Source organism: Hypanus sabinus, chromosome 23, assembly GCF_030144855.1.
Source record: "Hypanus sabinus isolate sHypSab1 chromosome 23, sHypSab1.hap1, whole genome shotgun sequence".
NCBI lineage: Eukaryota > Metazoa > Chordata > Chondrichthyes > Myliobatiformes > Dasyatidae > Hypanus > Hypanus sabinus.
Window position 1 is genome coordinate 676,407 of NC_082728.1, and position 12,021 is coordinate 688,427.

At 47.8% G+C, this 12,021-nt stretch overlaps 1 protein-coding gene across 3 annotated transcripts in view; it reads left to right on the plus strand.

Annotated features, from left to right (window-relative positions):
* LOC132379858 (uncharacterized) overlaps nucleotides 1-12,021 on the plus strand; it is a 74,159-nt gene that overhangs the window by 41,024 nt on the left and 21,114 nt on the right. For 2 of the 3 annotated variants that reach the window (XM_059948123.1, XM_059948121.1), the window contains exons 9-15: nucleotides 212-415; nucleotides 2,232-2,354; nucleotides 2,655-2,702; nucleotides 3,037-3,162; nucleotides 3,661-3,776; nucleotides 4,006-4,074; nucleotides 11,824-11,916. In XM_059948123.1, coding sequence (XP_059804106.1) covers nucleotides 212-415; nucleotides 2,232-2,354; nucleotides 2,655-2,702; nucleotides 3,037-3,162; nucleotides 3,661-3,776; nucleotides 4,006-4,074; nucleotides 11,824-11,916 — 779 coding nt within the window. The remainder of the gene's footprint in view (nucleotides 1-211; nucleotides 416-2,231; nucleotides 2,355-2,654; nucleotides 2,703-3,036; nucleotides 3,163-3,660; nucleotides 3,777-4,005; nucleotides 4,075-11,823; nucleotides 11,917-12,021) is intronic. The other variant, XM_059948122.1, reaches the window with a different exon arrangement.

Genomic DNA, 12,021 nt, shown 5'->3' on the forward strand with positions numbered 1-12,021 from the left:
TTACCACCCCACCTACTCATTAGTGTGATGTCAGTGCCACAGTTGCAATAACTCCTTCAGCCCAAGACCTGGGGTGGATGCTGACGCTGTGCTGTCTCCGCTGCGGTGCTGGGACTGGACCTTGACGTGTCCCCAGACATTCGGTGGAGGCAGACACCGCGTTGTCTCTGGCCTGTGGTGCTCAGTCTGATCAGCCCTTGTCTTCCAACAGCTGGACAAATTGGGTGCCGTTCTAGAGAAAATCATGGGCTCCTCCTGTGCCCTGCTTGGGATGAGTCTGGGCCTGGAGACAGAGGGGACCTGTCCCGTCTGCAGCCTAGACGTCAGTCAGGATGCCAGCAACCTGTGCCAGCGTTTTCAGAAGCTGCAAGAGACAGTGAACATGCTGGTTGATTCATCCGGGGAAGGGACAAAGGTATCACCGGCGATCTGTGGTGGGTAGGGGGGGGGGTCTTTGTGAGGGGGTGGGGGAGTGTGTGTCACAGTGAGGGGCTGGTGGAGAGTGTGACACTGTGGAGGGGATGAGTGGAGTGTGTGGGATGGAGGTAGTGTGTGACACAGTGGGGGGAGTAGGGCGTATGTAACATGGAGAGGGGTGAGGGAGTGTGGGACATGGTGGGGGTAGCATGTAACATGAATGGAGGGAGTGTGAGTCACGATGAGGAGGTGGGGGAGTGTGTGACACGGAGAGGGGGGTAGTGGGAGTGTGTGACTGTTAGGGGGTGGGGGGGAGTGTGACATGATGAGGGTGGAGAGTGTGACACAGTGTCGGGCAGGGGAGTGTTTGACATGGTATGTCGGGTGGGGGGAGTGTGTGATATGGTGGAGTACTCGGCAACAGAAAGGAATTATAGACCAGTTAGCCTGATCTCAGTGTTTGGGAAGAATCAATTGTTAAGGATGAGGTTATGGAGTATTTGGTGACACAGGACAAGATGGTTTCCCTCAGGGAAAATCCTGCCTGACGAATCTGTTAAAATTCTTTGAGGAGGTTACAAGTAGGATAGATAAAGGGGATGCAATGGATGTTGTATATTTGGACTTTCAGAAGGCCACTGTCAAGGTGCCACACATGAGGCTGCTTACCAAGTTAAGAGCCCATGATATTGCAGGAGAATTACTAACATGGTTAGAGCATTGGCTGATTGGTAGGAGGCAGTGAGTGGGAATAAAAGGATCCTTTTCTGATTGGCTGCCAGTGACTAGTGGTGTTCTGCAAGAGTAGGTGTTGGGACTGCTTTTTATGCTGTATATAAATGGCTTAGATGATGGAATAGATGGTCTTGTTGCCGGGTTTGCAGATAATACAAAGTTTGATGGAGTGGCAGGTAGTGTTGAGCAAACAGGTAACATGCAGAAGGATTTAGACAGATTAGGAGATTGGGCAAGAGAGTGGCAAATGAAATACAATGTTGGAAAATGCATGGTCATGCACTTTGGTAGCAGAAATAAATGTGTAGACTATTTTCTAAATGGGGAGAAAATCCAGAAATCTGATATGCAGATGGTCTTGTGAGTCCTTGTACAGAACACCCTTAAATTTAACTTACAAGTTGAGTCGGTGGTGAGGAAGGTAAATGCCATGTTCGCATTCATTTCAAGAGGTCTAGAATACTAGAGCAAGGATGTGATGCTGAGGCTTTATAAGACACTGGTGAGGCCTCACCTTGGGTATTGTGAACAGTTTTGGGCTCCTCATCTTAGAAAAGACGTGCTGGCATTGGAGAGGGTTCAGAGGAGGTTCAGAAGGATGATTCTGGGAGTGAAAGGGTTGTCATATGAGGAATGTTTGATGGCTCTGTCTGTACTTGCTGGAATTCAGAAGGATGCGAGGGGAATCTCATTGAAACCTTTTGAATGTTGAAAGGCCTAGACAGAGTAGATGTGGAAAGGATGCTTCCCATGGTGGGAGAGTCTAGGCCAAGAGGGCACAGCCTCAGGATAGAAGAGCACCTTTCAAAACAGAGATGTGGAGAAATTTCTTTAGCCAAAGGATGGTGAATTTGTGGAATTTTTTGCCACTTGTAGCTGTGGAGGCCAGGTCGTTGGGCAGAGATTGATAGGTTCTTGATTGGACGTGGCATTAAAGGATACGGGAAGAAGGCCGGGAACTGGGGTTGAGGAGGATCAGCCATGGTCAAATGGTGGAGCAGACTTGATGGGCCAAATGGCCTAATTCTGCTCCTATGTCTTATGTATAATGTAGAGTATCTGTACTGACCCCCCCACAGGACGGGGGCTTGTGCACAGAGTTACAGAGCAACATCGAACAGCTCCAGGCCGAGTGTGAGAGGCTGAACCAGACGACCAGTCGGCTGATCCAGGATGATCAGAAACAACAGAGCAACATCCAGGTGGGGTGGGGGGGTGTCCATACCTGATACCCCTCCCTGACCTGATCCGTCACCCTTCCCCCATCCCCCCCTGCATCTGGACCCGATGTCACCCCTCCCCACGTCCCGACCTATTGCCCATTTCCTGACCTGTTGGTTCCCCCTTTCTCTTCTCCGACCCATCACCACTCCCCCTCATGTCTCCCTTGCAATTCTCCGACTCCCTTGCAATTCTCCGACTCACCTTCACTCCGACCGCTGTCGACTCCACCCCTGCCCCCCCCCCCCCAGTCGAACAGTAACCTCTACTTCCTGTTTTAGTCTCTGTTTGACTCGCTCGGCCGCCTTGAGACCAAGTGTGGAGAAAGGGTGAGTGAGTGGGGTGGTTGTGTGGGTTGAGCAGTGGGGTGTAGGAGGAGTGAGTATGGGTGGGGGACAGTGAGGAGGGGGTGGTAATTGGGAGACAAAGAGGGATTTGGAGTGATTGTCACTGAAGTCAGCAGCAGATTGATCCTCCAGTGACTCTTTATGTTCACAGCCCCCTCCCGTCAACTCTCCAAGTGAGGGTGGGGATCAGGGTGGTGGGGCTTTAGGTCAAGGGTCAGGTTCAGATTGGTGGGGTTGGAGGGTGGGGATCAGTGGGGTGAGAGTTGAGGTGGAGGTCAGCTGTGACTGATGGATTCTCTGTTTATGCCCACCCCAGCTCCAGATGGATGCGGTGACGGAGCAAGTGAACCGCATGATGGAGTCTCTGCTCAACAAACTCTGTGCCCATGAGAAGGACTGGAACCGCATCTTGCAGCAGCTCAGTGCAGAGATGGAGTGCAAGGTAACCCCATCCCCACTGTCACCCCACCCCTACGATCATCTCCTTCCTCTATGTTCATTTGGTCTCCTCCCCAATCCCACAGTCAAATGCTGTTCCCTCCCCCACCATCATCTCCTGTTCACCTCACCTCAAGTTTATCTTCTTTCCTCTCCCCACGTCATCCCCTGTCCCCTCCCCCACAGTCAGTCCCAGTCCCCTGTCCCCACACCCACAGTCAGCCTCTGTCCCTGGTTTCCACCCCCATGATCACCACCTGTCCACTCCCACTCCCCGACAGTCATCCACCTCTCCCACATTCCTTCCTTCCCCTCAAAATCCCTCCCTTCCCGCCCATCTCTCCCTCTCTCTCTCCAATAGCTGCTCCTACTCCCCAGGTGACTAACGTGCACTATCTCCCACTGATGGACACTCTCTTGCTGATAGATGTTCGTTTGTTCTCTCTCTCTCTCTCTCTCTCTCGCTCCCTCTCCTGGTGACTGACACTCTCCCTTCCTGTAGCTGGACCGGATTGAACTGGAGCCATTGAAAAAGCAGCTGGAGGAGCGATGGAGGAAATTCCGGAAACTACTACAGACCCCCCAAGGGACGGAGGAGGGAGCTGCTGTGCTCAGGAAGTGAGTGATGTCCCATCTAATAGACCAGCCCACTCCTTCCCTGCCCAACTACACATACTCTCTTACCGTCCCTACCCAACCATACCCCCTATTTCCCCTGTCACCCCAGCTCTGCCATGTTCCAGCTCCCAGACACTGTTTTCCCTGCCCCCTCCTAGTTACCCCATCCCTGCTGCGTCTTCCCCAACACGTGCTCTGACCCTCACCCTCTATCTCTCCCTCCCCACAGGCAGCTCATCAGTCATTTCCACTGCCTCTCGTGTGATCGGCCGCTGGACATCAGGGTGCCCTGCACTCCGTGAGTATCGAGGCTCCTACTCAGCCCTACAACACCGACAGCTGGGATTTCCCCGAAGCTCTGCGAAGTAGCCCTGAGTTTGATCACGAGCTCTGGCACTGTCTGTGTGGAGTCTGCATGTTCCCCTGTGACCACAAGGGTGTCTTGTGACCTCTGGGTGCTCCAATTTTCTGCCAAGTCATTTCATCATGGCCGATCCAATTTTCTTCTCAGCCCTGATCTCCTGCCTTCTCCCTGTATCCCTTAATGCTCTGACTAATGAGGAATCTATCAACCTCTTCCTTAAATATGCATACTGACTTCACCTCCACAGCTGTTTGTGGCAAAGAATTCCACAGATTCACCACTCTGGCTATAGAAATTCCTCCTCATCTCCATTCTAAAAGGACACCCCTCTATTCTGAGACTGTGTACTCTGGCCTTGGATTCCCCTACCATAGGAAACATCCTCTCCACATATCAAGGGCTTTCACCATATGATGGGCTTCAATGAGTTTACTCCTCATTCTTCTGAATTCAGGGGAATACAAGTCCAGAGCCATCAAACACTCTTCATGGGCATATCCTGCCATTCAAGCCTGGAATTATTTTTGTGAACCTCCTTTGAACCTTCTCCAGATTCAGAATGTCCTTTCTAAGATAAGGGCCCAAAACTGCTCAAAGTACCCAGAGAGGCCTCACCAGAACTTTATAAAGTTTCAACATTACACCCTTGCTTTTATATTCTAGTCCTCTTGAAATGAATGCTGACATCACATTTGCTTTCTTCACCACAGACTCAACCTACAAGTTAACTTTTAAAGAATCCTGAACAAGGACTCCCAAGTCACTTTGTACCTCTGTTTTTTGTATTTTCTTTCCATTTTGAAAATAGTCTACCCTTTCATTTCTTTACCAAAATGCATGACATTATATTTCACTTGCCACTTCTTTGCCCATTCTTCTAATCTGAAATCAAGATTTTCTGTAGCCTATTTACTTCCTGAAAACTATCTGCCCCTCCACCTATCTTCTTATAATTGGCAAGCTTTGCAACAAAACCATCAATTCCATCATCCAAATCATTGACATACAGTGTAAAAACAATCGGTCCTAAAACAAACCCCTGTGGAACATCACTAGTCACCAGCAGCCAACCAGAAAAGGCCTCCTTTATTCCCACTCTTTTCTTCCTGCCAATCAGCCACTGCTGGTATCTTTCCTGTAATACCATGGGCTCATAACTTGTTAAGCAGACTCATGCATGGCACCTTGTCAAAGACTTTCTCAAAAGTGAGGTACACAACATCAACCGATTGTCCCTTGTCTATCCTACTTCAAAGAATTTCAACAGATTTGTCAAGCAAGATTTTCTTCTGAGGAAACCATACTGACTATGGCCTGTTTTATCATGTGCCTTCAAGTACCCTGAGAACTTATCCTTGATAATCAACTCCAACATCTTCACAACCACTGAGGTCAACTACCTGGCCTTCTGCCTCTCTCCCTTCTTGAAGAATGGAGTGACATTTGCAATTTTCCAGTCTTCCAGAACCATTCCAGAACCTAGTGATTCTTGAAAGATCATGACTAATAAAGAAACATAGAAAACCTACAGTACATACAGGCCCTTCAGCCCACAAAGTTGTGCCGAACATGTCCCTACCTTAGAAATTACTATGTTTACCTATAGCCCTCTATTTTTCTAAGCTCCATGTACCTATCCAAAAGTCTTTTAAAAGACCCTATCGTATCCACCTCCACCACTGTTGCCGGCAGCCCACTCCACACACTCGCCACTCTCTGAGTAAAAAACTTATCCCTGACATCTCCTCTGTACCTACTCCCCAGCACCTTAAAGCTGTGTCCTCTTGTGGCAACCATTTTAGCCCTGGGAAAAAGCCTCTGACTATCCACACGATCAATGCCTCTCATCATCTCATACACCTCTGTCAGGTCACCTCTCATCCTCCATTGCTCCAAGGAGAAAAGGCCAAGTTCACTCAACCTATTCTCATAAGGCATGTTCCCCAATCCAGGCAACATCCTTGTAAATCTCCTCTGCACCCTTTCTATGGATTCCTTCCTGTAGTGAGGCGACCAGAACTGAGCACAGTACTCCAAGTGGGGTCTGACCAGGGTCTGATATAGCTGCAACATTTCCTCTCGGCTCCTAAATTCAATTCCACGATCCCATGCCTCTTTACTTTCTCAATAAGCCTTGCAAGGGGTACCTTATCAAATGCCTTGTTGAAATCCATATATACTACATTTACTGTTCTTCCTTCATCAATGTGTTTAGTCACATCCTCAAAAAATTCAATCAGGCTTGTAAGGCACGACCTGCCCTTGACAAAGCCATGCTGACTATTCCTAATCATATTTTACCTCTCCAAATTTTCATAAATCCTGCCTCTCAGGATCTTCTCCATCAACTTACCAACCACTGAAGTAAGACTCACTGGTTTATAATTTCCTGGGCTAACTCTACTCCCCTTCTTGAATAAAGGAAAAACATCTGCAACTCTCCGTAGACAATCCCTCCAGGGCATCCACTTTTCTGCAACCATGACACTATCTTTGATCAACAGTGCCACGGCCCCACCTCTTTTGCCTCCGTCTCTGTCCTTTCTGAAACATCTAAAACCTGGCACTTGAAGTAACCATTCACGTCCCTGAGCCATCCAAATTTCTGTAATGTCCACCACATCATATCTCCAAGTACTGATCCATGCTCTAAGCTCATCCGCTTTGTTCACAACACTCCTTGCGTTAAAATAGACACATCTCAAACCTTCGGTCTGGGCGCATCCTTTCTCTATCACCTGCCTATCCTCCCTCTTGCACTGTCTACAAGCTTTCTCTATTTGTGAGCTAACCTCCTCTTCCCCAGTCTCTTCAGTTCGGTTTCCACCTCCCAACAATTCTAGTTTAAACTCTCCCTAGTACCCTTAGCAAACCTCCCCGCCAGGATATTGGTCCCCCTGGGATTCAGGTGCAACCTCTTCTTTTTGTACAGGTCACACCTGCCCCAAAAGAAGTCCCAATAATCCAGGTCTGAATCCCTGCCCCCTGCTCCAATCCCTCAGCCATGTATTTATCCTCCATCTCATTCTATTCCTATTCTTACTGTCGTGTGGCACAGGCAGTAATCCTGAGATTACTACCTTTGCGGTCCTGCTTCTCAACTTCCTGCATAACTCCCGGTAGTCTTTTTTTAGGACCTCTTCCCTTTTTTCTACCTATGTCATTGATACCAATATGTACCATGACCTTTGGCTGTTCTCCCTCCCACCACAGGATATCTTGGACGCGATCCGTAACATCCTGGGTCCTAGCACCTGGGAGGCAAACTACCATCCTGTGTCCTGAGTTTCTTTCCTGTGTCCACAAAATTGCCTCTTTGATTCCCTAACTATAGAGTCCCGTATCACTACTGCCTTCCTCTTCCCTTCCCTACCCTTTTGAGCTACAGGGCTGGACTCTGTGCCGGAGGCACTGCCACTGTTGCTTCCCCCAGGTAGGCTTGCCCCGCCCCAATGGTACTCAAACAGGAGTACTTATTGTCAAAGGGTATAGCCACTGGGGTACTCTCTAGTACCTGACTCTTCCCCTTCCCCCTCCTAACCGTGACCCACCTGTCTGTCTCCCGTGGCCCCAGTGTGACCACCTGCCTGTAACTCCTCTCTATCAACTCCTCACTCTCCCTGACCAGACGAAGGTCATCAAGCTGCAGCTCCAGTTCCCTAACACGGTCCCTTAGGAGCTGCAGCTCAGCGTACCTGGCACAAATGTGGATGTCCGGGAGGCTAGGAGACTCCAGGACCTCCCACATCTGACATTGAGAACAACAAGCTGCCCTCACACTCATATTTCCCCCTTTCCTCAAATAACAGGGAAAACTGAAACCTAAACCTACCTTGCCTCGCCTGTTTCCGCCTAAGCCCGTTGAGCCCAAGCGCTTAAGCCTTCATTCTGTTCCCGGCTCACTCCACTGCCTGCTGTATAAGGCTGAGTCCTTTTTAAATCTTCCCCGCTTCACTGCCCGATGTCACACGCCTGCGCAGTCCCATCGCTCTTAACTCCGATGAGAAGAAGAAAAAATCAAAATGGCTCTCGCCGCACTCCCGTTCTGATCCTTCGACTTCCTTCTCCAAATGGAACCCGAATCAGGATTTCTGCCCTTTTTAAATCTTCCCCACTTCACTGCCCGACATCACAATTCCCACACGAGGCTCCTTACCAAGTTATGAGCCCATGCTATTACAGGAAAAATGCTAACATACTTCGAGCATTGGCTTATTGGTAGGAAGCAGCAAGTGGGAATAAAAAGATCTTTTTCTGATTGGCTGCCGGTGACTAATGGTGTTCTGCAGTGGTCATTGTTGGGACCACTTATTTTTATGCTGCATGTCAGTGACTTAGATGATGGAATAGATGGCTTTGTTGCCAGTGAAGATTAGTGGAGGGGCAGGTAGTGTTGAGGAAACAGGTAGGATGCAGAAGGACTTAGACAGATTAAAAGAATGGGCAAGAGGGTGGCAAATGAAATACAATGTTGGAAAATGCATGGTCATGCACTTGGGTAGTAGAAATAAATTTGCAGACTATTTTCTAAATGGGAAGAAAATCCAGAAATCTGAGATGCAAAGGGACTTGGGAGTCCTTGTGCAGAACACCCTGAAGGTACATGGGTGTCATTGTGCAGAATCTCCTAAAGGTTAACTTGCGGTTGAGTTGATGTTGAGGAAGGCAAGTTCAATATTAGCATTTACTTCAAGAGGTCTAGAATACAAGAACAGGGATGTGATGCTGAGGCTTTATTAGGCACTTGTGAGGCCTAACCTTGAGTATTGTGAACATTTTTGGGCTGCTCTTCTAAGAAAAGATGTGCTGGCATTGGAGAGGGTCCAGAGGAGGTTCACAAGGATGATTCTGGGAATGAAAGGGTTATCAAATGAGGAACGTTTGATGGCTCTGGGTCTGTACTTGCTGTAATTTAGAAGGATAAGGGGGGAATCTAATTGAAACCTTTCAAATGTTGAAAGGCCTGAATAGAGTAGATGTGGAAAAGACATTTCCCATGTGTATGATTCTGGGTCAAGAGGGCACAGCCTCAGGATAGAGGGGCATCCATTTAAAACAGATGTGGAGAAATTTCTTTAGCCAGAGGGTGGTGAATTTGTGGAATTTGTTGCCATAGGCAGCGTGGAGGCAAGGTTGTTGGGTGTACAAGGCAGATATTGATAGGCTCTTGATTGGACATGGCATCAAAGATTACTGGGAGAAGGTCGGGGTGTGAGGCTGAGTAGGGGGAAAATGGATCAGCCATGATTGTATGGTGGAGCAGACTCGATGGGCTAAATGACCTAATTCTGCTCCTATGTCTCATGGTATTCTATCTTTACCTTCTTTCCTTCTTAATTACTTTTCTAGTTGCCTTCTTTTGGTTTTTAGATGTTTCCCAATCCTCTAACTTCCCACTAATTTTTGCTGTTATGCTGGCTTTGACTTCTCTTGTTAGCCACAGTTGTGTCATCTTTCCTTTAGAATAATTCTTCCTCTTTGTGATGTATATATCCTGTGCCTTCTGAAATGCATCCAGAAATTCCAGCCATTGTTGCTGTGCCATCATCCCTGCCAGTGATCTTTTTCAATTAGTTCTGGCTAATTCCTCTCTCACTCCTCTGCATTTCCCTTTACTCCACTGTAATACTGATGCATCTGACTTTATCTTCTCTTTCTGAAATTTCAGGGTGAATTTGATCATATTATGATCACTTGTCCCTAAGTGTTCTTTTGCCTTAAGGTCTCTTAAGGTCAATTTCAGTTTATTGCACAACACCCAATCCAGTATAGCTGATCCCCTGGTGGACTCAACCACAAACTGCTCTAAAAAGCCATCTCATAAAAACTCTAGAAATTCCTCTTCCTGGAACCCACAGCAGCCTGACATTCCTAATCTACCTGCAAATTGAAATCCCCTGTGACTATTGAAACATTGCCCTTTTGGCATGCATTTTCTATCTCCTGTTATAATTTGTACACCAGATCTTTATTACTGTTTGAGGGGGGGGGGGGGTCTTCATACTAATCCCATCAGAATCTTTTTACCCTTGCATTTCCTTTGCTCTATCCACAAAGTTTCAATGCCTTCTGATCCTATGTCACCTCTTTCTAATGATTTGATTTCATTTTTTACCAACAGAGCAACACCGGCTCCTCTGCTTTCCTGCCTATCCTCTCAATACAATGTGTATCCCTGAACATTAAGCTCCCAGCTATATCCTTTCCGCCATGATCCAGTGATGCCTACACCATCATAAGTGCCAATTTGCAACTGTGCTGCGAGTTCATCTACCTTATTCCATGTACTGTGTGCTGTCCATGCCCCTACCACCTCGGAGGTAGCATGCCATCCGGGTATCTCTATTACACCCACAGAACCTCGTCTCTATTCCTTTCACTAAAGGATCTCTTATCACCACTGCAATCCTCTTCAACTCTCTACTCTTCTGAGCAACAGAACTAGACTCAGTGCCAGAGTCCTGGTAGGTCGTCCCCCTCAATTGTATCTAAAGTTGTATACTTGGTATTAAGGGGAATGGCCACTCACTGTGCATTTTTTCTCCTTCCCTTGACAGTCACCCAGTAAACTGTCTTCTGCAATCTGGGGGTACTATCTTCCTGTAGATCCTATGTATCAGCTCCTCATTCTCCTGTTTGAGTCAAAAGTAATTGACTGGGAGGTCAACTCGAGGTCTCCCAGACTTCCTACATACAACCCACAGTACAAGAAATGAAGAAATCAGAATTGGAATCAGGTTTATTATCACTGGCATGTGACCTGAAATTTGTTAGCCTAGCAGCAGCAGTTCACTGCAATATTGTATATTATATATTGAATTATGTATATTGAATAGATTTTTAAAAATGTGCAACAGAAATACTGTATATTAAAAAAGTGTCCAAAGCTTCGGTGTCCATTTAAGAATCGGATGGCAAAGGGGAAAAAGCTGTTCCTGAATCGCTGAGTGTGTGCCTTCAGGCTTCTATACCTCCTACCTGATGGTAACAGTGAGAAAAGGACATGCCCTGGGTGTTGGAGGTCCTTAATAATTGACACTGCCTTTCTGAGACACTGCTCCCTAAAGCCACCTTAAACACTGGCACACTCAAAAGAATGGCTCCTCTGCTTGTACTTGTCTTTTGCCTCTGTTGCACAGATTGAGTCCAACTCCTGAGTAAGTACAGTTGCAAAAAAAAACTCCATTAAGGATCTTCCCCGTCTCTTTCAACTCCATGTATTGATGACCATTCTGATCTTCAGAGGACCAATTTTGACCCTTGTTATCCTTTAGCTCTTAGTATATCTGTAGAAGACCTTGGCTTTCTCCTTCATCTTGTTTGCCAGAGAAACCTCATGTGCACTTTCAGTCCTCCTAATCTTGGTGTGCCAGTGTGAAGCCAATGATTGGGGAATGTCTGGGGAGGTCAGAAGGTGCCAGAGTGTGGTTGGGTGTTGGGGTATGTTGGGGAGGGATTGGGGGGTGCTAGGTGAGATCTGAGTGTGCTAGGGTGGGGTCAATGGTTGGAGATTGATGGGTTGAGGTCAGAGGATATCAAGATGTGTTGAAGAAGGATTGGGAGTCAGGGATGGCCATGGTAGAGTTCGAGTGTGTTGGGGAGGGGTCATGTGTGTCAATCTGGTACTGGGGTCGGAGGCCATGGAGTACTGGGCAGCTGCTCACTCTCTTTCTGTCTCTACAGGAACATGGGCTCCCTGCCATCACCTAACCATGTGAGCAGCGGGTACCGGTCACAGCGCCCAGATGCTGACCTGGCACGACGCAGGAGCAAGGGGTGTGTGAACTCGCTGACTTTGTGGTGTGAGGGCTGGTGTCCATTTCCCCTCCCCTCTGTACTGGTCACAACCCCCTCCCCCTGGAATGGGCTGGGCAGTGTGGG